Source organism: Vidua macroura, chromosome 1 (assembly GCF_024509145.1).
Source record: "Vidua macroura isolate BioBank_ID:100142 chromosome 1, ASM2450914v1, whole genome shotgun sequence".
NCBI classification, from domain to species: Eukaryota; Metazoa; Chordata; class Aves; order Passeriformes; family Viduidae; genus Vidua; species Vidua macroura.
In genome coordinates this window covers 141653014-141678822 of record NC_071571.1, presented here as the reverse complement: position 1 = coordinate 141678822, position 25809 = coordinate 141653014, and the positions used below count along the sequence as shown (strand labels likewise).

Here is a 25809-nt window from a genome sequence, read left to right as displayed (position 1 = left end):
GGAGGACAACTGCAACCACCAGGTTATCAGAGACCAGGGCAAGGCTGTGACTGTCTGCACCACTTCAGTGCTCTGCCCAGGAAGAAGGAAGATTAATAAAGGCAACTACCTACAACCAGTCATAGAGGCTTCTAAAAAACACTATGCTGGCATGTGTAAAAGCCATTACTCATTCCAGTTTCTCCATCTGAAGGTGTCTGGGAATGTAGAGGAGTATTTCTCCATCCTGTGAGCAGCCCACTGGAGATGAGAGCCCAAGCATTCTTCCAGGGGGAACCTGGTCCCCTTCAGGGACAGTCAGACTCTCCAGACTGGTCAAGGTCAGCCCTGCCAGGAGCTTGGCAGCAGTGAAATCATGTGGGTGAACATGTGCCAACCTTGAGCTGCCTGGCTCTGGTCAGTCTAATTCACTAGCAGAGTCATTGTGTATAGATCTACCTTTAACTGCATGTGCTCTTTGTTTCATGTGGTGTTATCTGTGGATCCTACAGAATATAATGCTTCTACTTTAACATTGAGACGTTCTAAACTGGACTCTTACTACTGTCATGTTACACTATAGGCATGTGATTAAGTAATTTCTCTTAAATTAGACTTCACAAAAGAAACCTCTAACTGACCTGCTTTTCCTTCTGCTCCATGCTGGTTGCACATTAAAACCCATTACTTCAAACCATCCTGACAGGCATTTTTTCTGACAGTCACAGTCCATTCTAGCCAAGAGTTCTGGACACATCCAAATGTGCATGACTTGTTTCTAGTCTGAACCTGCCTGCTATTAACTTCTAACTTGCTTCAAGTCATGGCTTTCCCTGATATATTAAAAGAAATTGTTGGAAAGTTTAAATTTTGCAAGAGTTATTTAATTTTAAAGACTAATGGTTTTTGCTGGACCTTGTAAATCTTTGCATATAAATAACCTTGGATTTAAATTCCCAGAACACTGAAAGCCTCTAAAATGGCTCTATATATGGTGAAAATAACCACAGTGTTAGGTCTGTCTACACCCAGTCTTCATAAGCCTTAAAGTGCCCATGATATTTATATTCAAATCTGCAAGTAGATACTCAGTTACCATAAAATCATAATTTAAGGCATGATTCTGCTTTCACTTACACCCATATGGGTTTCTGTAACTCTCCCACTTCCAGCAGAATTTGCTACATGTGAAAAGAGGTGTGGAACACACCTGGCATGTCAATCTGGTTGTCAATGGCTCCAAGGAGTTTAGAGGTGGAAGGAACTGCTAGATCACTTTGTCTGACCCGCCTGTTATGGAAATCCATTCAGTTATTCTTGTACTGGGCCCAATAAATTTTACTGAACTAAAATGTAGCTTCCAAAAAAGCATCCAGAGAATTTCAAAACATAGGAATCCACCACTCCCCTTCATCATTCAGATAACTGTTTAAAGAAAGCTTGCTATTAAATGTGCCTTCTGTCTAGCATGAATACATCTACCTTTCAGATTTAGCTTTTCACTGCTACATGACAAAGATCCTCATTTTCTCTCATTTTCTTCCTTGAAGACAACTGTGCATTGCAAAGAGTCTGCTTCTTGCTTTTCTTTTTGATAAGCCCTACACAATAGCTGATCTGCAGTAAAAGGGTTTGTGTAAATCCTCACCTTAGAGACAAGGCAAGATAAGAGCCTTCAGCGCCAGTGGGCTCAGCCACCTCAGCAGCCACTGCTGAGGGACCAGATCTGACCCTGTTTTCCTGGCAGCAATGCTCCTGAAGAGGCTGCTTAGGGCAGTCCTGCTGTCTGCTAGCACTGCCTGCTCGTTCCCACCCAAGAGCAGCCCAGTTCCCTTCGCCCTGCGCGGCCAGTTCACACATACACGTAGGAAATGGCCATTGTGCCCTGCAGTGCCTTCAGCACAGGTCACTGAAAGGGTGAGTGAAGCACTGCAAACTCTGCCCGTCCAAGCATGTGTCTATGCAGAGTATTCACATATTTAAGGATGACAGGAAGGAAAAGAGAGGAAAAATGCACATGGAGCCATTCCCTCAGGGTAAAGTGAGTACTCAATAGTTGCTGAAGAATGGCCTATATGCCATCAATCCATCCATTAATTTACTCTGCAGTAACCAATTTATTTAACCATATGTTAATCTCCCCCAAAATGTATTTTGTGTGACCTCTCTCAAACAAACCCATTGCCTCATTAGAAGATTAAGTCAGGTTAGTTCATTACAATTATTCTTTATGGCTGGTGACAATCTATGCCTGTGGACAGTGACAGCCAAGAACTCCCTTCTCCTCACTACTTGTGACTATAAATCACAATTAGAAGCCAGGATTGTTTGACAGTGGTAACCATGTAGACATAACATAACATATATATGTAGATGTGATATACTTCTAATGAAACACATCTACATCTGGTTTCTATAGCACTGCGTGGATTGGCATTAATCATATCCTCCTACTTTTAATTCCTTCCTGGTAGGCAAACCTAACTTCCCAACCTACGTTATCCCGCTTGCTCTGACAGTGTGATCACACAACATGAGCTATGGCTGAGAAGGAAACAGCCATAGACATGAGAGACTCACCATTCCCATTATGTCATTTTCTAAAGCAAAGTTTTGGTGTGATTTAAGTGCTGTTATTGCTGCACAAAGACTTGTGCCTCATCTACTGTCTCTTGATCCCTGTTCAAACCTAAAGAGCATGGGATTAAGCCAGTGGGATACTGTGTATTTCCAGAGTAATGTATATTCATCAGTAGAGGAGACATGCAGTCTTCAAATGTAACTATTAAAAGGTGGAATACAAAAAAACAAAAAAAAACAAATAAAAAAAAAAGCTATTTCATTTATAACAAATGCTCACTTGAAAAAATTAATCTTTAACATTTAGTTATTAACCAAACCAAATAAACCCATCCTCCCCCTGAAACCTCATTTCAGAAATTATCCTAGACATGAAGTCCCCTGTTCAGAACATACATATCCCTGAATCACGACAAGGTCACCAAGTGCCCAAGGAACACAAACGAGGCTGGCAGCAACAGTTTCCCAAGGCACAGTGTTGAGAGCAGCTATGGATGTATGGACACCTGTGCTAATCCTCTCTTATCTCTGACAGCGCCAGAGAAAGTCTGATGCCAGGAAATCACACCTTAGGACTCACACAGACATCAAGGACTTGGTTATGTGTACAACAGTAGCAGAGCTTGCTGAGGTAGCCCCTTGCCTGGCTAAATGACAAACATTCATCATTCATCAGGCACTGGAGTGATAGGGCAGGGAGCAATAGGTACAAATTGAAAGAGGGGAAATTTAGGTTACATATTAGGAAGAAATTTTTCACTGTGAGGGTGGTGAGGTGCTGGAACAGGTTGCTCAGAGAAACTGTGGATGCCACATCTGTGTCAGTGTTCAAAGCCAGGTTGGATGGGGCTCTCAGCAACTTGGTCTAGTGGAAGGTGTCCCTGCCATGGTAGGGCAGGTTGGGACTAGATGATCTTTAAGGTCCATTCCTTAAAGAATGAACATTCATTCTGTGAATTTGTGTTATAAGCCTGGTTTACACCAGATACTTGGCTATTAGGGTGGCTCCCGTGGAGAGGGGGATCAAGTAGCCCTCTTGACACCTTTCTGCCCTCTGCCCCTGTTTGCAGCAAACAGTGCCATATGTCCCTCGCTTGATGACAGAGGTGTGCAGGGCTCTGCATCTAAAAGTTTTGTGACACAGATTTGGAGGTGGTTGCAGTATGGGAATGGAGCTGCCATGGGAGGAAGGTCTGAGAGGGAGGAATACCTGAGAGCCCTGATAGACTCTATGCTTGTTAAATCGTGCTGTACTTTCAAGGACGCTCTAAACCATCAAAAGCAAGACTGCTGCCAAAGCAGTTGTTTTGCCTTCATCCAGCCCAAATGAATTACTTTATTGCTGCTCCCTCTCCCCAAATAACTAATTTCTAACCTAGGACAGTTCTCCCGACATAGGAAAAGGGACAGTGAGGAGGAGGGTGAAACAGTTGCTTTCCCTGGAAATGTCAGGTTAAAACTGCCCACAAAACTCTGGCTTAAACTGTTATCAGATTTGTTATTTGAGACAGATTGATTGTTCAAGGAGCTCGGCTTCAATGCACATCCTAAAGCCACTCCCCCCGTGGCTGAACACACCTGTAAATGTAACCACTTCCCCGAACTAGGAACTCAAAAAATCTCCAGCCTAGGAAACTACCGACTTTAAACCATTTATGGCACACGAGAAGCCCCCAGAGCGCTCTGGAGTTTTCCCACACCAGAAGGTAACGAGGGGCGATAACTCGGCGAAGACTCATCTCCGGATTTCCCAACGGTGTCTGGATACGGTTCCCTTTATGGGCTCGACGCCCCAAAGCGGCGACCTCTGCGGTCCTTGAGCAGACAGCACGGGGGAAGGGGAAGCTGATCCCCGCCATCCTCCCCCGCGGGTCCCCGCCGGGGCACGGCGGCCGCGGCCGCGCCAGCCCGGCCCCGCCGCGGCCCCGAGCCCGCGCGGCTCCCGCGGGCTCCGCCGCCTCAACAGCGCCACCCAGCGCCTCGTCATCCGCTCGCCGCGGAAACGGCGCTCGGCAGCGGGGAAAGCCGCCTTGGAAGCGGAGCGCAGCCACAAGGAGCGAATGAAAGCGGCCGGCAAGCGGCAATGGGGTGTGCTGTGAGCTGCTGGTGCCCCTGGCTAACCGGGAACCATCGACAGAATTAACACTTCTGATTTATAACGAAACAAGACCAAAAAAAAAAAAAAACCACCCCCAAACCAAAAGCAAACCAATCCAAAACTCCAAAACAAAACCCACACCACAATTTTACAGTTTTTAAATGGCCTAACATATTTCCCGGCTTGTTTTAACACAAGAGGCATGGGTATGAATATCAGTGGGAGATTCCTTGGCTATTTACTACAACAAATCTTCCCGAAAGTGAACGGGTAGAGCAGGATTCAAAACTGTGAAATTCATCCATTCATAGACGCAATTCCTTTATTAATAAAAACCAGCAGTAGCAAAACTGTCCCAGCCGAATAGTGGCTGTAGGAGGGACTAATCCCACACCCCAAGCCCAAGGATGCAGCGAGTGGGGAAGGTGGGGGCTTCCCCCAACTGCGGGGCATGAAGAGGAAACCAGTTGGTGGCAACATATGTGTATTGTATTTCTCTGAAAAAAATTGCAACTTGGCTAATTAAATTCCTGGCGCTGAACTGGTCCTTGGCTGAGATCATGGCAATTGGGAGGGTTGGGTTTTTTTTTTTTTTTTCCTCCTTACAGGAGTTCCCTCCTTCTTCCCATCCTCCGCCTATTAAAACAAGTCAAGTCTCCCTTGTTAAAAGACCCCATAACGTGGAAGAGGCAGAAAAGCAGCAGCAGCAGCAGCAGCAGGAAAGAAAAAGACGTCTGGAAAATATTACCCGTTTGCTGCTGCTGCTGCTGAGAAACCTCATTGAAACAGTTACTCGGGCAGCAAGGTATCACCAAAGAGACTTTATCTGATGCTGATCTCTCAAACTTTCAGACGCTGCCTTGCAACTTCTCCAGGCTCCTGGCTAGCCGGGTTTGAAATAAGATCTTCAGCTTCGACCACGAGAAACTATCTCCTAATTTATTATTTCTAACTTTTTTTAATTATTATTATTATTATTATTATTACTATTATTTGGAGGAAAAAAAATCCCACGACTTTGAGCTAGAAACTGAAGCAGAGAAAGACAAATACACGATAATTGTGAAAACACGTGGGAGAAAATGAGTAGGACTGAATAGCCTTACACGATTTTTTTTTTATTATTTTCATTTTTAATTATTTTTTTATTTCTGAGCGTCTTATTAAGTCCCTGAAAAGTGCGATTTGTTCTTTTACCTCAAACTTGGAAACTATTCAGCGGGAGCAACGGTACGTGAGACCACACAGTTGGCTGGAGCCCCTCTATGACCAAAGGACAGAAGGACAAACAAGGTAGGTGATTTATGATTATGCTTCTGTCAGCTCAAGAGCAGAAGACCCCCTCCTCCCATCCCCACTATTCCAGGGAGGAGAGCTGGAACAGATCCCCAAAATACGAGTGGGGCTGGGGGAGGATCTTACCGGCTCCTACGCTACACCTATTTCAGCAATGAATAGAACCGCCGTGAGGATGAATGAGGTTTTCAGCTTCAACCCCTCCTCCGTGTAATCCGTTTAAGACATTGCTGAGCTTCAAGAGCTGGGGGAAAAAAAAAAGCCCAAACTCAAAAAACCAAAAAAAACCAACCGCCCCATAAACCCAATGAAATTAGAATAAAATCGAGCACAGCCTGGGCAGCCGCTCCGCTGATCGCAGCGGGGAAGGCGAGACCTGCTCAGAGCCCAGTCCGGCTTCCCTCCGGCCGCCCCTCGCCTTTGCATCCAGGGCCGGGCGGGGACGCGAGCGGAGGGAGGGCTGGGACTGAGGGAAGGCAGGCGAGGCGGCGGGCGTGGGGCTGACGTCCCGCCTCGGACAGCGCTGCCGAGCCCGGGCGCCGCGCAGCGCGGGGAGGGACGGGAGGCCAGGGCGGCTTCCCGCGGGAGGGCCGGGAGCCGAGGGCTGTGGGGCGGGGGCCGCCCGGAGCTCCCCGCGCCGCACGCCCGCGCCGGGCCCGCCCCGGCCGAGGGAGGGCCGGCCCGGGGCCGCGGCAGCGGGGGGCGATGGCAGCGCCAGCACTGCCGGGCCTGGGTCGCTCCCGCGGGCGGGGCCCCGTGACGTGGCCGCGCGGGGATCCCCCGGCCCCGCCCGGTGACGCCGCCGCTCCGCCCCGTTGGCCGCGGCGCCGGGCCGGGGTTCCCCCGCTCCGTGCGCAGCCCGCGGCCAGCGCGGGGCCCGCGCCTCCTGCCCGGCTGCTGAGCCCTGTCCCCAGCAGCCCTGCTCGGCACCCCTTGGAGCGGCGGCTCGTGTCTCTCGGACCCGGCCGAGGGCCAGCTGGTCACAGCCTCGCCAGACTCCATAGCGATGCTGGCAGAAGGGGGCATTGGCCCTTGAGAGAGAATTTACCCCATTTCCTTGCCCCGAGAGGATCCCATTGTAGTACAACACTCTTGATGGGCGTTGTCTTAATCTAGAGAAGACGGAGAGGGGATCTCATTAATATCTCAAATATATAAGTATCTGAAAGGCGGGTCCCAGACTCTTTTCCATGGTGCCTAGCGACAGGACGAGGAGCAATGACCTTAAGCTAAAACACAAAAGTTTCACCTCAACAGGAGAAAGAACTTCATGTTGAGGATTGCAGGGCTGCCCAGGGACGTCGTAGAGTGTCCCTCTCTGGAGATATTCCAAACCCACCTGGTCACGTTCTTGTGTCACCTGCTCTAGGTGACCATACCTGGGCAGGGGGGTTGGACTCCATGATCTTTACAGGTCCCTTCTAACCCTAAGGGTTCTGTGATTCTGCAGGGCTGCAGTGACCCCACATCTCTTAGGGCACAGCTAGTTCTCCATGGTTCGCTCAGCTTCACAGTCTTCAGCCTTTGGGATCATTTTTCCATTGGCACTCATGCACTTTTTTGAAAGCACACATTGTGTGTAACATAGGTGCCTTGAGGATTCTTCTGAGGACTAGATAAGGGTCATAAATCTTTCTTACCCTGCATCCAAGCATAGAAAAACCTGGGTCAAGGTTTACCAGTAGGAAGAGCTGCTCTATTGGATTCAGTGGAGTTTTCCAGGCAAGTTCACTGGGAAAAACTCAAATCTTCATATTTGTGGCATGAAAGCACATTTGCTCCATTTTTTTTGCTATTCAAGATTAGATAGAGCAGCAAAATATTCCTAACCAGCAACCAGAAAACATTTCTAAACTAGATTTTTGTTTAACCACAATCCAAAATATCTGAGTGGAAATATGATTTACTTCTTGTTTTGTTTCTTGGAACATTTGTCTGGTGATTTTTTTGGTTGCTCTTTTCTTTTCTTTTCTTTTCTTTTCTTTTCTTTTCTTTTCTTTTCTTTTCTTTTCTTTTCTTTTCTTTTCTTTTCTTTTCTTTTCTTTTCTTTTCTTTTCTTTTCTTTTCTTTTCTTTTCTTTTCTTTTCTTCTCTTCTCTTCTCTTCTCTTCTCTTCTCTTCTCTTCTCTTCTCTTCTCTTCTCTTCTCTTCTCTTTTCTTTGTTAATTTGATAACTAGTGTATTATTGTGTACATGAGGGTCAAATCCAACCTGCAGCCATTGAATTCATTCCACATTGGTTACTCAAACCTGTAAGAGATTAAGTTTGAGCAGTTTAGTGGGAAACATACACTGAACAAATAGGAGATTCTTGATTTGCTGATCAAAGCAATATAGATAGAGTGCCATACAGATAGAGTTTGCCATCATCAGTAATCCTGTTCTGTACTTTTAATTTAACTTCAGACTTAACTTTAGTCTTATGTGAACCTTTTCCAGAAGATCAATAGCATAACAAAATCTGGAAGTTATGAAAAACCAAAAGTTCCAGATATGGTAATTGCATTGTAATAAAGGTGTAGAGATGGAGCGTAACTTTTCACTTTCCTCTCTGCAGGCTGTAGAATAGAAGAGAGAGTCTGGATAGCTATCTTATGCTTGTGATTAATATCTACCTAGAATAATTCGTACTGCAATGATATATTATTTAATTTGCTACCAAAATAAGGCTAATAATGAATCTAATTATTGTCTGAGAAATTGTAAGCCTCAAACACCATGTGCTCCCAGAAAGTGTGTATACAGGCCCAGATCCAGTGTGTGCAGGCACTCACACGTACTCTCTGACATGCTTGTGTCATTGAAGCAGCTGCTCTGTGGCAGCCAGTGCTATTATTCTCATTAGTAAGGAAGTGGGCATTAAGGCTTATAAAGATTATATTCTTCCTTTGGTTGTGTGCAAAACAGCCCTTGGTGGCTGTATGCACTTAAAGCTGTGTGTGCTGGCTTTTATGGTGCTCACCTCACTGATCTCAGGCATCCTGCTGAGTTAGAGTTGCATGTTTGTTACAGACAAAAATCCCCACAGACTATACCTTCAAGTGAATATAGGCAAGGAAAATAGCAAGGGGTATGTTGGTTTTTGTTGGAGTTTTTTGACTAAAACCAGTTATATGGAACTAGAGAACAAGTGGATCTCATATAGCACTAATAAGAGTAACCTAAGCCTTTTGAAGGGTTTTATAGACCTCCAAAAATTTCTTACATGATCATGATTCCCATTTTACAGGTGAGGAAGCTGTGACAGAGAGAGGTGAATTCACTTATCTAAGGTCACACAACATTCATGTTGTTGTTGAATGACAACACTAGGAAGCAAATTCAAATTGTCAAGGCCCTGATTCTCTCTTAGATTCCCTAATGTAAGAAATGAAGTGGTTAAGCATTGACATATCCAACAACCTCCATAGGGGAAGTTAATCTTTACAATTAATTTGTCAAAAATATACTTGCATTTTTACCTTGAGTGTCTCAGAAATAGCAGCTTTTCAGATAAAGATTTTCTATGCCTTTACTACAGAACTGCAAGATAAATTATCTACTAATTCCCTCTTCAGCAAAATATCTAAGCGCACACTTATCTTTAATGACACACTTATATGCTTTGCTGAATTCAAAGCCTCAGCACTAAGGTTGAATAGATATTCAAGAATTCAGTTTCCATATAGGCATATAAAAATGAGATGTTTTCAAAGGTTTTCTATGCTCAGCACTTCTGGTTTCCACAAAGGTTCCAGACAAATCTGATCTGCAGATCTCATATGTGAGGTTGTTGATTGTATTATCTATTTGTTTTCAATGAGGAGGTGCTATTGAAGCTGCTGCTACAAGTGTCTCCCCTTCAACGAAATTGCTTGAGTTTCTATTGCATACTGGACACCCAAATTGGATTCCTCTTGAATGAAACTAATTGCAAGATGTACCTCTGGAAGACACTTTTCAGGTTTTCAGTTCATTAGGTCTGACTATACTAGTTAAGAGTAAAGCATAAAAATGTATGGAGGGTGGAGTTAGGCCCTCAGCACCAGGTGTTCCTCTTGTAGATCTGTTCATGTGGTATTGCACTATTTGCTGATGTGACCACAGCCCTTGTCTAGAGAGAGGCACAGCTCTTTGTAACCTTTAAAAGTGAAGGGGACTGTGGTGGGTTGACTCTGGCTGGCTGCATGGTGCCCGCCCAGCTGCTCTATCACTCTCCTCCTCACAGGATGTAGATGCAGAAAATAAGAGGGCAAAACACCTGGTATGTTGAGATAAAGGCAACTTAATAAAGCAAAGGCTGTGCATGAAGTGAAGAAAAACAAAAAATTTATCCTCTACTTCTCATCAGCAGATGATGTTCAGCCACTTCCCAGGAAGTAGGGCTTCAGTACTGAAAAACAAATGCCATAACAAATGCTTCCCCCTCCTCCTTTCAGCTTTTTTATCTGAGCAGATGTCATATGGTATGGAATACCCCTTTGGTCAGTTTGGATCAGCTGTCCTGGTTATGTTCCCTCCCAGGACCTTGGCCACCCATAGCATATTGCTATGGGAGAAAATGTTGGAAAGACATCCTGGACGCTGTGGGAGCACTGCTCAGCAGTAGCCAAAACACTGCTGTGTTAGCAACACCTTCCCAGTTACCAATATAAAGCAGAGTACTTGGAGGGCTATGGGAAAAATAATTCCATCTCAGCCAGGCCCAGTACAGGGACACAATGAGCATATTTGTGATCAAACTTTTATTACTGCCTCCTGGATAGATATTGGCTTTTGCAACTTTATGGTTAGGGTTTTTCTAAGTGTCTTCATATGTTTGGAATTAATAAGTGCTAATTCTTTCAAACAGCCTCCCAAATCATTATGTGTTAGGCGCAAACTTTCTGTGTCTCCCTCTCTTGCTTTTTAATCTTCTGAGGAAAAGCTACCCAGAATTACTATGTGGCAATGTTTGAGTGTTGCACATGAGAGGGGATTTCTGAAAGAGATAATGTAGTGAGATGCATCCCATGTGTTATAAGCAAATATGACTTCAGTTTGACCTCCATCAGTTTGACCCCCATCACTGGTTCCATGTCCTGTATCAACGGATGCCAGGCACCACCTGATTGCTTCCTTTGTCTTCATAGCAGCTACACAACAGAGGGTGCACAATTGAACAGGCTACAGATAATATTGGTATCTTCTGGCACCAGTGCACGTTGGTTTTCTGGATATCTATTTGCTCCTATTCAGTATTAGTAACAAAATAAGCTTTTTCTTTCTCTTTGCCTCCTGACTTCGTAAAGGGATGAACTATTTTCAGGCCCTGTTACTCTCAGAGATGCATGAAAGCTGATTAATAGCCATGTGGATGAACTTTGTCACAGGATTTTGGAGGAAGAAAAATTGGTACTTTACCATGGAGGTCACCAGTATTGTTTGCTGAGTAAAGATCCAGTTCAAAACAAGACATAAGAACCTGCTGAATTTCAGTCAAGTATCTAGACCTTATAAAAGTTAGATCTAGGTACCATAACTACAGCAAATGCTAGCCTAAATATTTTTCAGAATAGAGAAAACGGAAGCATATTTTGCTATGTTCTTCTAATTTGAGATCTAAGGCATTATTCATTCTGAGAAAGGAGTGTGATCTCTAGTGCTACAGTTAATACCCCAATCATTAGATGTACTGCGTAAGTATCAGTCATTTGTTAACCTGACATTTTTCATTAAAGCATTGTTAGAATACTACAACTTTTAGTTATGCCAGTTGTTAATAATAATGTAAATTCACCTTCATCACAAAGGAGAAATATTCTTTTTGTATATATATTTGGCTTTATCAGGATGCCAAGAGACACAATGCCAAACAGTTCACCAGGTTGACTCTGATGTCAAGTACATTCTTGGTCATGCTTTTCCATAGGAGCCTCCAAAGAAAGGCACTCCTTGCCTACCACTGTACACTCACTACAAGGCAGGTATATACTTGGCACTGCTTTGTGAATCAAAATGTGTGACTGAATCAGCAACAGCATTAGGATTTAGCACATGGCTTTCATATTTCAGTTCTACGAGATGGGCTGGTGAGCACTGCTCAGCTCCATCCCTAAAAGGAAAGAGCTGAAATGTCATGATAACAAATTGCTCAGTAGTAGACTTTGAAGGCTCTTTACATACACTCACCTTGTGCATGCAACCCTTGAGTCTGCTTGCTGGAGGCTGTGTAAAACTCATACTGGGTTCAGCACCATGGGGTTAGGTGAAGAAACCACTAAGGATTTAGATGCCCAAATTGCAGGATATAATTGTTATATTTCACTGTGTCAGGCCAGGCTAGATAATCATAACAGCATTGTCTGATCTGAAAGTCTCTGAAGCAGCTGCTGCCTAGCCTCAGTATTAGTATTTGACTCAGCAGTTCAGTTTTGGTCCCAGACTTGTACAAGCATCATTTCCTTTTAACTTCTTGGCTTAATTCTTGGAGATGGGTGGAGAGCTTTTGGCTTCTTTGCCATTGTTTGGGCATGTTAAATTTGATAAAGATCATTTCTGCTGGGCAAGCTATCAATACCTCGTGTTAAATCTTGAGACTATTGAGCAACTTTTCCAGTTCCCCTGAGATTCAGTCAATTAAAAGACTATACATAAAACCCTCAATTGCACATACGTTTCTTTGATGAAAGCCAAGAATTTAGATCAAAACACGGTTTATTTTCCTAAGGTTGACGGAGAAAGGGAAAAAAAAGTGTTGTTTTATTAACACCAGAAATTAATTTCTTGATCTTAAAAGACTGGATTTTGCAGTGGAGAGCATCTGTGCTATAATGACAGAGTCAGAGAATTTGGTTTTGGTTTTTTTTTTCCTTTTGTGCAGAAGCACTTCATAGGCAGAGCAAAATAATAGCAAATTAATGTAAAAGATGCCTGCTACAGTATATAGTCATTCAAATGTAGCCACTCCAGATCTTAACATAAATCCTGTTTATTTCAGCCATATAATTCTTAATGTAAGCAGACTTTAGGACATCAAATGGGAAAGAAGAGTACAAATGCACCGTTAATGAGGCATTTACCTTGATGTTTGTGACATTTTACATGCTTGAGGGATTAGTAAACACACGGGCTATTTTACTTTGAGGTAATCTAGAGGGGATCCATTACTTAATCTGTTTTCTAAAACAAGTCTATTTTGGGCACTGAGTTTCAATTCACCTATAGTGGTGGTAAGTATAAGTTGTCTTTTATTAGGCATCTTTATGACCCCTGCTGTGAAAGATTTTCAGACAGGCCAGAACAGGGAAGGGTCCCTTTTGCTGGTGGATGATTACAACACCTGTCAGAGTCCAGCCTTAAGTATTCAAGGAAGTCCTAGAGCTAGGATCTGATTTCTTTAACAGTGCCTCCAAATATACATTTAAGAGACTTCCTCCTGTCTTGAAATTTAAGACCCTAAATAGCCAGTGGAAAAAGACAAAGTCTTTGTAACCTCAAACTTCATGCTTGCCTAGTTTATTTTTATATTGTAAGTGATTCTGTGTTGACTTTTTTGTTCCAAGCCTATAACTTTTCAGACATATATATAGTTGATGACAGCTATGCTGCTGTGTCTTGGTAGCCATTTTTGAAGGAAGAGTTAAAAACATATATGATGTAAGGAAGTCCTATTACAACTTCAGCTTTGGCCAACAGATGGTGAAACAAACATGAGCAGCAGATGAGTGAGATGATAACAGCAGGGAAAATATGAATATTAGCAAGAAAACACAAATATTAAATCTATTACTCTGAGAGGACCTAATTCAGCAAAATATTCAAGCATTAACTTTATTGACTTGCCACACACTTGCTGGATTAGCCTTAAACAGACATCATCTGTTTTACGTCCTTCACATAAAATGCATCTATTGGCAGAAAATGTTGTCATTAACTTCTTACAATTCTGAGAAAGCTGTTGCATAAAATGGGTAATGTGATTGTCAGAAAAGATATTTAGGTACCAATAGAGTCCACCTGCCTGCCTGCCTATGCTGTTTGTTTCAAGAATGCCAGAGCAGCCTCCATGCCAGCCAGTTGCTCCATAGCCCAGAGTTTAGGTTAGAAGATTTTATATCCAGGTAAACTAAATATGTAGAAGTGGTCAGAATCAGCTGATGTCCTAGAGAATTTCTGAGTCCAGGGTGGAGTGTTGGCTCTGTTAAATTTATGCATATTTTTGCAACAGACTTAATCTCAGTTAAGCTTTAGCCCCTATACACACATGCTTACGTGTGCATGTATCTATGTACACAACTATATGAATATTACATTTTTGCAATGGTATTGAGAAGACCTTTTAAAGCAGATGTCTGATTATATAAATATAAATTATAAATATAGTCAGACATCTGTTTAAAAAATTATAAATACATTCAGGCATCTGTTTTAAGAATGTCTTTCCAATATTTTTGCAAACATAACTAAGCGACAGAAACAATTCAGGGTGGGATACAGTCGTGACATGGATGGGGGATGAGGAGGGGCTGCCCAGACATTCAGCTGTTCCGCTCTCCTGTGACCGTATGAAGTGAGTGGTGGCCCAAAAGCCCCTTCTCCAACCTCCTCAGGATAATAGGACAGAGTGTCTTATCCAAGTAGCCCAGGCTGCCAAAATAAGATCCTGACACAGACAGCACCTTCTGTGAGGGCATTGTGAATAGCAGAAAACATCTCTGCTACATTAAGTCTGTTTGGATCATGCTTTACATGGAGGAAGTCCTGCAAAGAGATGTTCAGTTGAGCAAGGGGATGCAGTGAGTCTGTGAGCTAGAAGCTCAGGGTGTATCTGTTGATGCTGAGATCTGTGTTGTAGCCACGTTCACCCATTATGATGTCTTGTATCAGCAAGTGGTGGCTCTGCTAATGGTTTCCCTACTTCTTTGCAGATGTATTGTGAGAGGTTTATATGTATCCTGAGAATACTTGGAACCACACTCTTCGGGGTGTCCCTCCTGCTGGGAATCACCGCTGCTTACATTGTGGGCTACCAGTTCATCCAAACAGACAACTATTACTTCTCCTTTGGACTCTATGGTGCTATCCTGGCATCACATCTCATCATCCAAAGCCTGTTTGCCTACCTAGAGCACAGGAAAATGAGACGGTCGCTAGAGACTCCAATCAAACTGAACAAAACAGTTGCCCTTTGTATTGCTGCCTATCAAGAAGATCCTGACTACTTAAGAAAATGTTTACTTTCTGTAAAAAGATTGACCTACCCTGGAATTAAAGTTGTTATGGTCATTGATGGGAACTCAGAAGATGACGTTTACATGATGGACATTTTCACTGAAATCATGGGTAGGGACAGTTGTGCCACTTATATCTGGAGTAATAACTTCCATGACAAAGGTCCGGGTGAGACAGAGGAGTCTCACAGAGAGAGCATGCAACACGTATCTCAGCTGGTCCTGTCCAACAAAAGTGTTTGCATCATGCAGAAATGGGGTGGAAAAAGAGAAGTAATGTACACAGCATTCAAAGCACTGGGGAGAAGTGTGGATTATGTACAGGTAGGTATTAGAGCACCAGGTCAGTGCCAATTCAAACACACTTTGAAAGAAAGCAGCTTTTGTATATTTTGTGCAGCATGTTAGAGGCCATCCTAGTCCCTGATGAACACAGTGCTCCTTTCAGTCTGTTTGGAAACAGCTTGACCGTTAAAAGGGTATTTTGCTACCTTTTAAAATGGCCAGTCTATCTGTGACTGTTTAAAATCTGTGCACCAGCTACTGGAGAAATCTGAAATCCTTCCCCTGCCTTCAGTACTGCCCCCTCATCCAAATGGTTTTACTTCAGACAAAGCCAGTGACCTCCTGAAAGCCCCATCTCTCCTCCTGTAGGTGAAGGTCTTGGGTAAGGCTTTATTTTGTGAGTTTGTTAGCGGCCCCATATATGAGCAGACAGACAGGTATTTGGTCTTCCTAGGGAATCTCTTGGAGAAGTGGTGAAGTCTGTAAAAAAGATGGGGATATATTTTAAAGGCTTTGAAGGCTATGTGGAGTATTCAATAAAAGGGTCAATGTGTAGACTTGAAAGAAAATTTCTTCAGCTAAAGCCTGAAGGAGCTTTTGCTTCATCACTTACAGCTGCATTACCTCACTCACTGCAACTTGGCCTTTAAAGCCCTTATGACATACTACTCACTTAAAAATGAATTAGGCTGGGTCCTCTCTCCCTGTTTCCAAAGCAGCAGAGGCACATTTTTTCCAGCTGCCTTGGATCCCCTGAAAGATTATCTATGTTTTTGCCTTACTTACATGGAAGCATTCCTTGCTCCTGCAAACAGCCCTGCTGACTGTGGGAAGGGGAAAGGAAGGCAGGTGGGATCAGATACTCTGGCTGTACACTGAAGACCCTTCCTTAGAAATCTAGGCCAAGAAGGCTCATTTGACTAATCCCACTGAATAGGAGATGATTTTCCTAATGAACCACCCTCAGTTCTTCCCAGCTTCTCCCACACTCAGAGCATCCCACAGTCTCCTGCAGTGGAGCAGCAGCTCCCCACGAGGTGCTCTCTGCTGGCTCAGGGCAGCGGCATGGCTGAGCCACATGTGTTTCTGGGGCCTGTGCCCAGCCTTGTGTGGGTGTGTGTGCATGCTCTGCACAGCACAGCGTCCACGTGCAGTGTCCTAGGGACCTGGAGAGGCTGCCAGTAGCTGGGCTGAGAGCAGCGAGACTTCCTTCAGTGTACAGGAGGGGCAGAAACAGAAGTGCCAGGAACTGCTCTGTTATTGGAACTAGGAGAGTAAAGCCAAGATTTAAAACTCATCCTCTACCACTTCCCAAACTGAAACGGATTTATTCTTTCAAAACAATGGGCTTTAGCTCCCCATTGTCTGTGCTTTGGTTTTGTGCTCTGAGGAACTATGATGGGATAAAAATGCTGATTTTCTTTATTAGCATGGGTTTATAATCACACAGACATACCAGATTGCAGCAAAAGAAGGCAGAGAGGAAGCAGATTCATTGCAAGTTTCCTCCCTGAGTTCAGCTCTTGTATTTTTCAGGGAACCTGGAAAAAGTGTTTCTATTTCAACAGTCATAGCATAATTCAGAAAATAGAAGGGATATTTCTGTTTAGTTAACATTCCAGACCTGGCTCAGAAGTTCTAATGAATTTTTCAGAGATTGTAGTGCTGCTGTGAGCACAGTCTGCAGTAGTGAGTGATGCCACAGTCACATCTATAGTCACATCTGTTGTAGAAATGCAGCCCCTTGGTGGCCCTGGCTACTGCAGAGCCATAAAAAAAATGCAGCTAAAATGTGGCTCTGTTTTATGATTGAATAAAGGTTGAGATATTTCAAATGGTCCCTTGGGGAGACCCAGGGTAAATTACTTTAAACAAGCCCAGTATTTCAAGGGCTAAGCAGTCTGCATCAATGATTAAGCACTTTTAAAAGTGCCCAGTCAGCACCAGTGCCCAGCCTCAAAATTGTAGGCCTTACAGTTCTTAGAAGACACCCTGGAACAGGCAATCATAAACAGTCAGACCAGTGCAGAAAACGAGCTGCTACTCAGTAGTGATATCTCATTAAGTACTGAAAACTTCTGTGAAGGCTTGTTTCCATCCTAGAAGAGTTTATGAGTGTGCAAGTAATCAGGTGGAGGAGTTAAACTGGCAGGTATTATCAGTGCAGAGCTGTGAGGTAACCAGGGTGCAATTCATCTTGGCTTGATGGAGGTGTCTGTGTGGACAGTCTAGTGCAGCTCAGAGAAGCTTGGACAAACTGTCACTGCCTATAGCAAGTAAAAGAACAGCTCCCTTAAGGTCAGTTGTCCCTTTCATGTAACTCAGTGACCCAAAGCAGTGATGTTTGAGTCACTCGGCCCTTATGTGGAAAGATGGCAAATTGTCTGTTGGGCTGTCCTGGGCACACTCTGGCTAGTCAGGTGTCAGTGTTTATTTGGGCTTCTAAGTGTCTGTGTTTCTCTAGGTGTGTCCTCTGTTCACCTGCAAAAACCTCATCCAGATGGAAAATTATGCTTGTTAGATTTGTCCCAGAAACCCAGCCATATCCACTTGTGCTGGCATGCCCAGGACATGTGATGCTGTTTTGTTAAAAAAATCCAGTGTTTTCAGGATTCCTCATCTCTAATATATTAGAGATGTGGCTCATGGGAAGGCCTTTCTACCATAGGTAAATACATCTGATGAGGTGGGAGCTGCTCAAGTGACAGGTGCTGGAGGGAAAGTAGAGGGGCTGGGAGGCAGCTGATCCCAGCCCACCACTCATGGTCACAGGAAATGACATGCCTGTCACTGCCTGAGCACCCTGGGAGTTCAGCAAACTACAGATTCCCTGTGCAAAACACTCAGCAACAGGTTTGTCCAGGAAGACCCAGGTAAAAGTATAGGCACTGTTTTACCTCTTCAGTAGAATTGTTTTTCTCCCTTTCTATCACCCAGTGCTGCCACGGATGACTGCTTTCCACTAAAGCTGGTGTCAAGCCTTGGCCAGGTTACAAAGATGCTGTGGGATGAGGCCATTGAGGAGGGGAGATGGATGCATCAAGTTAGTGGGAGCTGGAGATGCTTGTGGCTTTTCTCCTGATGGAAATATGAGAGCTTTCATCACCTTTCTCCTCTTGGCCCCCTCTGAGTGAGCACAGAGGGAAGCTGTTGGCAGAGACCCAGCTGCATCCCAAACTATGCAGTCCAGCTATCCTGGGTAACCTCTCGAGTCTGGTCCAGAGCAGAGCCCCAGTGCTCTCCTCCCATTTCACAGAGCAGATGTAAAGGTTACCTCTCCCCTGAAGTGAGAGGGCTTAGGTTGAATTAAAAGTTTGCATGAAAGGACACCAAAATTAGCATACCTCTTACAAAGCCTCATCAGAATCTGTCTTAATGTGCTGTTTATGCAGAGCTACTGATTTGCTCCTATTGACCCCATCTGAAGTCAGAGGAATGCAATGTGGGAATAAACTGGAGGCAGTATGAGAATTTGTAGGGTGGGATTCAGCCAGTCAGAAGGGTGTTTCTGGGACAGTCTCTGCTCCACTTCCTGGGTGTCTGTGAAATGAGTTCACACACGATGTGGCCAGTTCTTTCAGCTGCAGCAACTGCAACAAGGAGACACCCTCTTGTTTTAAACAGGCTGCAGCCCGAGTCATTCTCCTCAGAGCGAATGAAAGCAATGCCAGCTGTCTCACAGACCAGCCAGCCTGTCTGAGCCCTCCTCCTACTCTCCAGGGGAAAGCCAATTTCCTAATGTACACAGTGTTTAGTTGACTAGGAGTGTTTGTGTAGCTGAAATGCCTTGTGTGTCATTTACTTCTGCCTTGGTCTTTTGGAGTACTGAACTTCAGGACTCATGCCTTCTGACCTTACATATTTTTTTATAAGAATGCCAGAGAAAAATAGCAAATAATTTCTCTACATCAAATGTCAAATCCCTGTACTACTAATAACACATCATGCATCTAAAATTAAAAATGTGTTTGTTCTGAAATACAAGATACATATTTTACATGAATTGCTAAACCCTTCTGTGAGTGAAAGAATGATTAGGTTTCTTCCCAGACTCCTACTTGACTTTTTTTCTTTTTAATAACAAGTGTCTGGGATTTAACTCCTCGCTCTTTCCCTCATATGGCAGTGGGAAGCAGGGTGCTCCAACCCTGCAGCTGATGCAGGGAAATTTTATGTCAGAGCATAACAGGAATCTGCTGCACACCCACAAACACCGTCTTATTCTGCAGTGCCCCGTATCTTATTTGAAGAAGCCAGCCCAGTGTGCCAGTAAAACAAATGGAGCTGATACAGAGGATTGTTTGTGTGCACAGCCTTAACAAGCTCTGTGTTTTGTGCAGCACTATGCCTTGCTGCCTGGTACAAGTGACCTTTAACAGAAATATCAGTGCAGACTTCAAAGTCAGATTTAATTGCATTCAGGAGAATATGCATTTAGAGTCATTATAATCACTTGCATGATTTTTATTTTCTTCTGTAGTGTACTCCTTAACCCATTTTTGTTCTTGTTTTTTCTTACTTGTAGGTCTGTGATTCAGATACAATGCTTGATCCAGCCTCATCAGTGGAGATGGTAAAAGTTTTAGAAGAAGATCCAATGGTTGGAGGAGTTGGAGGTGATGTGCAGGTGAGTACATTATTTTCAGATTAACAGAGGTGTTTCAGTAACTATTTGCATTGCAACGGATTTCTGTGCCTGAAATAGCATTAAATATAATTTATGTGTATATACTATATGCATATATATAATATGTGATGCCATTATAGATGCTCTTATCATACCTTAACCTTTTTGTCCATTGAATGGAAACTCTTCTTGGATGTGAGCACTGTATGGTTTTAACATCCACAGCATGCAAACAAATAATATTCTGCCCCCTATATGTGAAAAGGGGGGCACTAGCATTGTCAGGATTGTTGTGGCATCTTTGAGTCTCTGGGTATAGCTGCTTGCTCAAGGTACCAAAGAAAAGCTGTAGGAGAGCCAGAAGTTGAGAACAGGCCTCCCAAAGCCATGTCCAGCAACCTCAAGCACTTCAATTTTATTACTACTGGCAGTGAAGATTGTTAGAAATAAAACGGAATTTTGAAACACTGTGTATTCTGTGTATTGCTGGGCTTCCCATCTCTGTCAAGCAGGGCAATAGAAAACTTCCAAGTCAGACCAGTTCCATGTGTGTTAGGATTTTCAGAATTACAGAGGTTGGCTGATTACTACAGCAAAAAGCTCTTGTTACCTTTTGACACATCTCCTTCTGCTGCAATTTATAAAGAGAAATGTGTATGAATATTTGAGCTAGCCTTATGATCAGTCCCCCAGACTCAGTTGGGCTTTTTATGGGAGATAGAGAAGAAAGAGCTATGTAAATGAGCAAGAACTTGTTAATGAATGCTCAAGTAGTCAGAAGTATTTCAGGCATATGGCTTATAACTCCAGAAATTAGGATTCCCACAGAAACCTGAATAGCTTTGGAGCTCCAGACTGACCACAAACCAGGTGACACAGCCTATGCATGTGAAGTTCCAGGCATGTATGAGTACAAGTGAAGGGAGGCAGTACAGGTTCAGCTGTGACAGTGAAGGTTCATAAGCATCTGCATTGGGAAGGACGTGTGTCCTTTGTGAGGAAAGGGGACAGAATGAAGGCTTTGGGCTTTTTTTTTCTCCAGTTCATTTTCCAGCATACACCAAACACATTTGATCCAGGCTTGAGCCTATCCCTAAGCCCTGCTGCTTCTAATATGTTCTAGAATTAAAACTGACAGAAATTAGGACCATCAGAGCAAAAGACTACTTTTTTCTAGTTGCGGGGCAATGCTTTATAGTTGTAGAAGGCCGAAGATCCACAAACTTCCTTGTCACATCCTCTGGCACAAGGTGTGTGTTGAGAACCTGGATGTGAAGCCACAGATATGCGCATCTACTTGCAGTCACGCATCCGCTGAGTATTCAGACTGGATGTTGGGTTGCAGTTGGGTTGCACAGAAGAGAAAGACTGAGACATTTACGTGGGCCTGAGGAGAGCTCTACTGGAGTATCACCATATGTCTTGGGACAAGGTAACAGGCTGGTACTGCAGAGACAGAAGAGGTTGTTCCTCAGAGGAATGCTACATATGGGGACACAGTTCAGAGTTAAACCTCTAAGGCCAGACTTGTGATACCAAAATGTAGGGCAAAGACCATGTGGTCTGGGTTTCTCATGCTCCAGCATAGTTTTGGGAGGGATGGAAGTAGTCTTGTAAGCCCCAAAGATGTGTAAGGGCAGGAAAGCAGCAGGAGGCCATGAACTCACCACCTCCTCTTGGTAAAATCTAAATCCAGATTTTTAACTGGGGGCAAAAGGGAAGGAAAAATGAGACAGAAAATAAGGAAAATTCATGGTGGAGAAGAGGAAAGGCTGCAAGGAAAAAAATAACCTCTCAGTGAAACAGACATTTGAAGGTTTCATCTCACCCTTCTTGTCAATGTCCTGGCTGAAATATTTGCATAGCTCCTGGGTTTGCCATGTGCTGAACACAGGAGTGAGGCTCCCACCACATTTCATCTAATGGTGCTCTAGTATCAGCAAATTCCTTATTGATCCAAGGTATACATTATCTGTTTTAAGAGCTCATCTAAAAGGAATTTTTTTTTTTTAATTTTTCAGATTTTGAACAAATATGATTCCTGGATCTCCTTTCTGAGCAGTGTGAGATACTGGATGGCATTTAACATCGAAAGAGCCTGTCAATCCTACTTTGGCTGTGTACAGTGCATCAGTGGACCTCTGGGAATGTATAGAAACTCTTTACTTCATGAATTTGTGGAAGATTGGTACAATCAAGAGTTTATGGGCTCCCAGTGCAGCTTCGGAGATGACAGGCATCTAACTAACAGAGTGCTAAGTCTGGGCTATGCAACAAAATACACAGCTAGATCCAAGTGCCTTACGGAAACACCGATAGAGTATCTCAGGTGGCTGAATCAGCAGACCCGCTGGAGTAAATCCTACTTTAGAGAGTGGCTTTATAATGCCATGTGGTTCCACAAGCACCATTTGTGGATGACCTACGAAGCAGTAATCACTGGATTCTTTCCTTTCTTCCTTATTGCCACAGTCATTCAGCTCTTCTACAGGGGAAAAATCTGGAACATTCTCCTCTTCCTGTTGACAGTTCAGTTAGTTGGCCTGATAAAGTCTTCCTTTGCCAGCTTCCTTAGGGGCAACATTGTCATGGTTTTCATGTCACTCTACTCAGTGTTGTACATGTCAAGTTTACTGCCAGCAAAGATGTTTGCAATTGCCACGATAAACAAAGCAGGGTGGGGCACGTCAGGAAGGAAAACCATTGTAGTTAATTTTATAGGACTCATTCCAGTCTCAATTTGGTTTACAATCCTCCTAGGTGGCGTAATTTTCACTATTTACAAGGAATCAAAAAAGCCATTTTCTGAGTCAAAACAGACAGTTCTCATCATTGGCACAATACTCTATGCATGTTACTGGGTTTTGCTTTTGACTTTGTACATGGTTCTTATCAACAAATGTGGCAGGCGGAAGAAAGAGCAACAACATTACGACATGGTGCTAGACGTATGATGTTTCCGTGGGAAGTTACCCAGAGTTGTAAAGCAACCCAACGACCTTGTAGTATCTGTGGCATCAGACATATGTTGCCAAGGGAAATGGATCATTGCTGCTGGGAATAGGACACTTATATTCCTCTGGGTTCATTTTCATCCTGCCAAAGTAAGGAAAAAAAAAAAAAAGAAAAAAAGAAAAAAAAAGATTTTTTTGTTTTCAAGGGGGGAAGGACGCAAACCACACAATTACGACCTGTTCACAAGAAAAGGGGAGAACTTCTGTGTTTATGCACTTTTTTTTAATGTGCATATGCCTGACAGTGTTACGTTCTATATACCTCACTGGTCATGCTTATGTGTGTGGACAGAAAGAAAGGGAGTTTGGAGAATCAAGAAAAGGACTGTACAACCCCTTGCAACCTAATTTATGAACTTCTCTTTTTTATAGTTCTGTTTATAGGAAGGGTCTTTTGTTTTAGGCTGCCAAATGTAATGCCAAAGGTAAATTTTAAGAGGCCATTGGCTGAGCTGTATTTTTATATTATTGTATTATTTGTGTGTGTGTATTTTTAAGCCAACTTTTTTTTAAATCACATATTTTATATTTTACTATCTGCCAAAAAAAGCTGCCTCCCCAACATTTTGTTCTTTAGCCTTTTTAAATATATTTGGGGACAAAAAAATCATACATTCTCCCCCCAAATTTCTGCTGAAATGATATTGTTCAAACAGAAAGAATAAAAAGTCTCTCAGCATTTTTGCAACTAATGAATGGTTATTTCTGTGAAAAAGCATTTAAATGTGCTCTTTAAAGACATTTATTAGGAAAGGCCCAAAATTTTCAGGTTTTGCATACAAACACATTTGTGCATAAAAAAAGGCCAAAGGGGTAGATATGTGCAATTTGGGGTTTTTGTTTTGATAACATTGTAAAAGGGAAATCTGCTTCTCTGCTGAGAACTTAATATCCCTAGCATGCACAATAAACCATAAAGCAAGGCAGGTCTCCACACCACTGGAAAAGACATTGCCATGGAAAGTATCCCACTGATTTTATATGGGACCTCAGCAGTCAAAAACTTCTGACTTGGAGAAGTCTTGGGCACGTGAAACTGCTATTGAATTCACTGATGGTCCTAGTTGCTCATAATCTGCTAGTACCAAGCAAATAGTTCAGGGTTTTATTAAAAAAAAAAAAAAAAAAAAAAAAAAGGAAGGAAAAACTTAACACTTTTAAAATGTGTGTGTTGTACTATAAAACTTCTGCAGAGTCCTTCATACAGTGTACAGAAAATGAACACATACCTTCTCTGGCATCCAGTGTAGTACAGACCCCAGTACTGAGCCCAATAATTTGTTTTTGACTACAGCATATCTACCAGAAAAGAAGCCAATTTTTTTATCAGAAAACATCAAGCCTTAGTAAATGCATCACTTCCTTGGTGCCTAATAATCAGTCTTGGACATTTATTTTGGACCAGAGTTTTGAGAAATAATATTCATGACTAAATTCTGCAGTCCTTCACCAGCCAAAGGAATCTGGCATTGAGCCCTAATATACTTTATAAAGAGCAACAGAAAGACCAGCAGCCCTTTTTAGATTCTGGTATTTAAAGCACTGTGGTAAAGCAGAAATCGGCATATGATGCTTAAAGAACTTAGAAGCATTTTCAGCTTCTCTTTTTTATGCAGACATGAATAGATTCTGCTGTAGAATGAACTGCACACACACTACCTTATTGTCTGATTATCTTGAGGTACATGATTGCTTGAAAGTCATACTAATATTATGTTAATGATTGGAGAGTTGATTCGTGTTGATTACAAAATAGAACAGTATTAAAAAAAAACAAGAGAAACGGTAAAAATCAAAAAAACTTGACTATGCCTTTTAACTATTTATGATGTAAGTTAAAGCTTGGGTTAACATTCAAATGTCAAATAAATCTTCTCATTCTATAAAAAGATTGAATTAATTGCCTGTATTTATTCTAGCAATTATTCAATGTATTTCCAATATAGGTTGTATAGTATAATTGTTACTTTCATAAATAAAATATTTTTGATAAGATTATGACTAATTCATGGTATTTCTCACCAGCACTTTTACTTTGAAGCCATAATTCTGCACAGGTTGAAGGCTGTTGTTCTAATGTCACCAGCCCGATTTCCAAGTGGGAATTTGCCATTGAGCACCTGTGGAGTGCAGTGCGTGCCTGAGGTGGCTGGGGCTGGTCCCTGCTCTGAGACGCAGCACTGGGCATAGGCAGCACTCAGAGTCTCTGCCAGCAGCTTCTAGATCAATTCAGTCAAAACACTTCCTTCCCTTTTTCCTCAGCTTCCTGATTTGCAAAACAGGAATAGCAATCCAACTTCCTTTTGGGAAGCACTTTGAAGTTTATGGCCAAAGTACTTTGGTGCATTACATAGGAGCTGATGTTTTCCAACCCTCCTGTCCACTGGAAAATATCACCCTCCATAGCTTGGGAAGCAGAGGACAGGTCTATGGCCTTCTCCTGCTCCTCATTAGTGCTGTTTGTCAAGCCCCCTTTGCCCTGGTACACCTGAAGTGCAGCTGTATATTTTGTGTCACTGAAGGTTATGGGCAGCAGCCACTGCTGCAGGGACACGGGGCAAAGCGAAATCTCACACAGGCTTGGCACAGGTCAGTTACTTAGGAGACAGCTTTCTCAGCCCTCGGTGTTTGTTACCCTGTGTCTGTACTGTGCCCAGTATTGAGCTCTCCAGGACAGGAACATCACTGATAAACTGCAGGAAGTTAAGTCCAGGTTGGTTTGGGCTGGACTGGTGTCTGA

General features: G+C 43.0%; 1 protein-coding gene across 1 annotated transcript; it reads left to right on the top strand.

Annotated features, from left to right (window-relative positions):
* Positions 1–5860: 5860 nt before the first annotated feature.
* On the top strand, positions 5861–25062 carry HAS2 (hyaluronan synthase 2). Its single transcript, XM_053971965.1, has 4 exons — positions 5861–5950; positions 14841–15467; positions 19954–20055; positions 22077–25062. The coding sequence occupies exons 2-4, from the start codon at positions 14841–14843 to the stop codon at positions 23007–23009; spliced, it is 1662 nt and encodes a 553-aa protein (XP_053827940.1). The 5' UTR covers positions 5861–5950; the 3' UTR covers positions 23010–25062.
* Positions 25063–25809: the final 747 nt, after the last annotated feature.

What these genes read in the sequence shown, in the direction of transcription:
- HAS2 (XM_053971965.1), top strand. Translation starts at nt 14,841, where the DNA reads ATGTATTGTGAGAGGTTTATATGTATCCTGAGAATACTTGGAACCACA. An exon ending in GAAGTGTGGATTATGTACAG is followed by an intron (nt 15,468 to 19,953) that starts GTAGGTATTAGA and finishes TCTTACTTGTAG; the next exon opens with GTCTGTGATTCAGATACAAT. An exon ending in GAGTTGGAGGTGATGTGCAG is followed by an intron (nt 20,056 to 22,076) that starts GTGAGTACATTA and finishes TTAATTTTTCAG; the next exon opens with ATTTTGAACAAATATGATTC.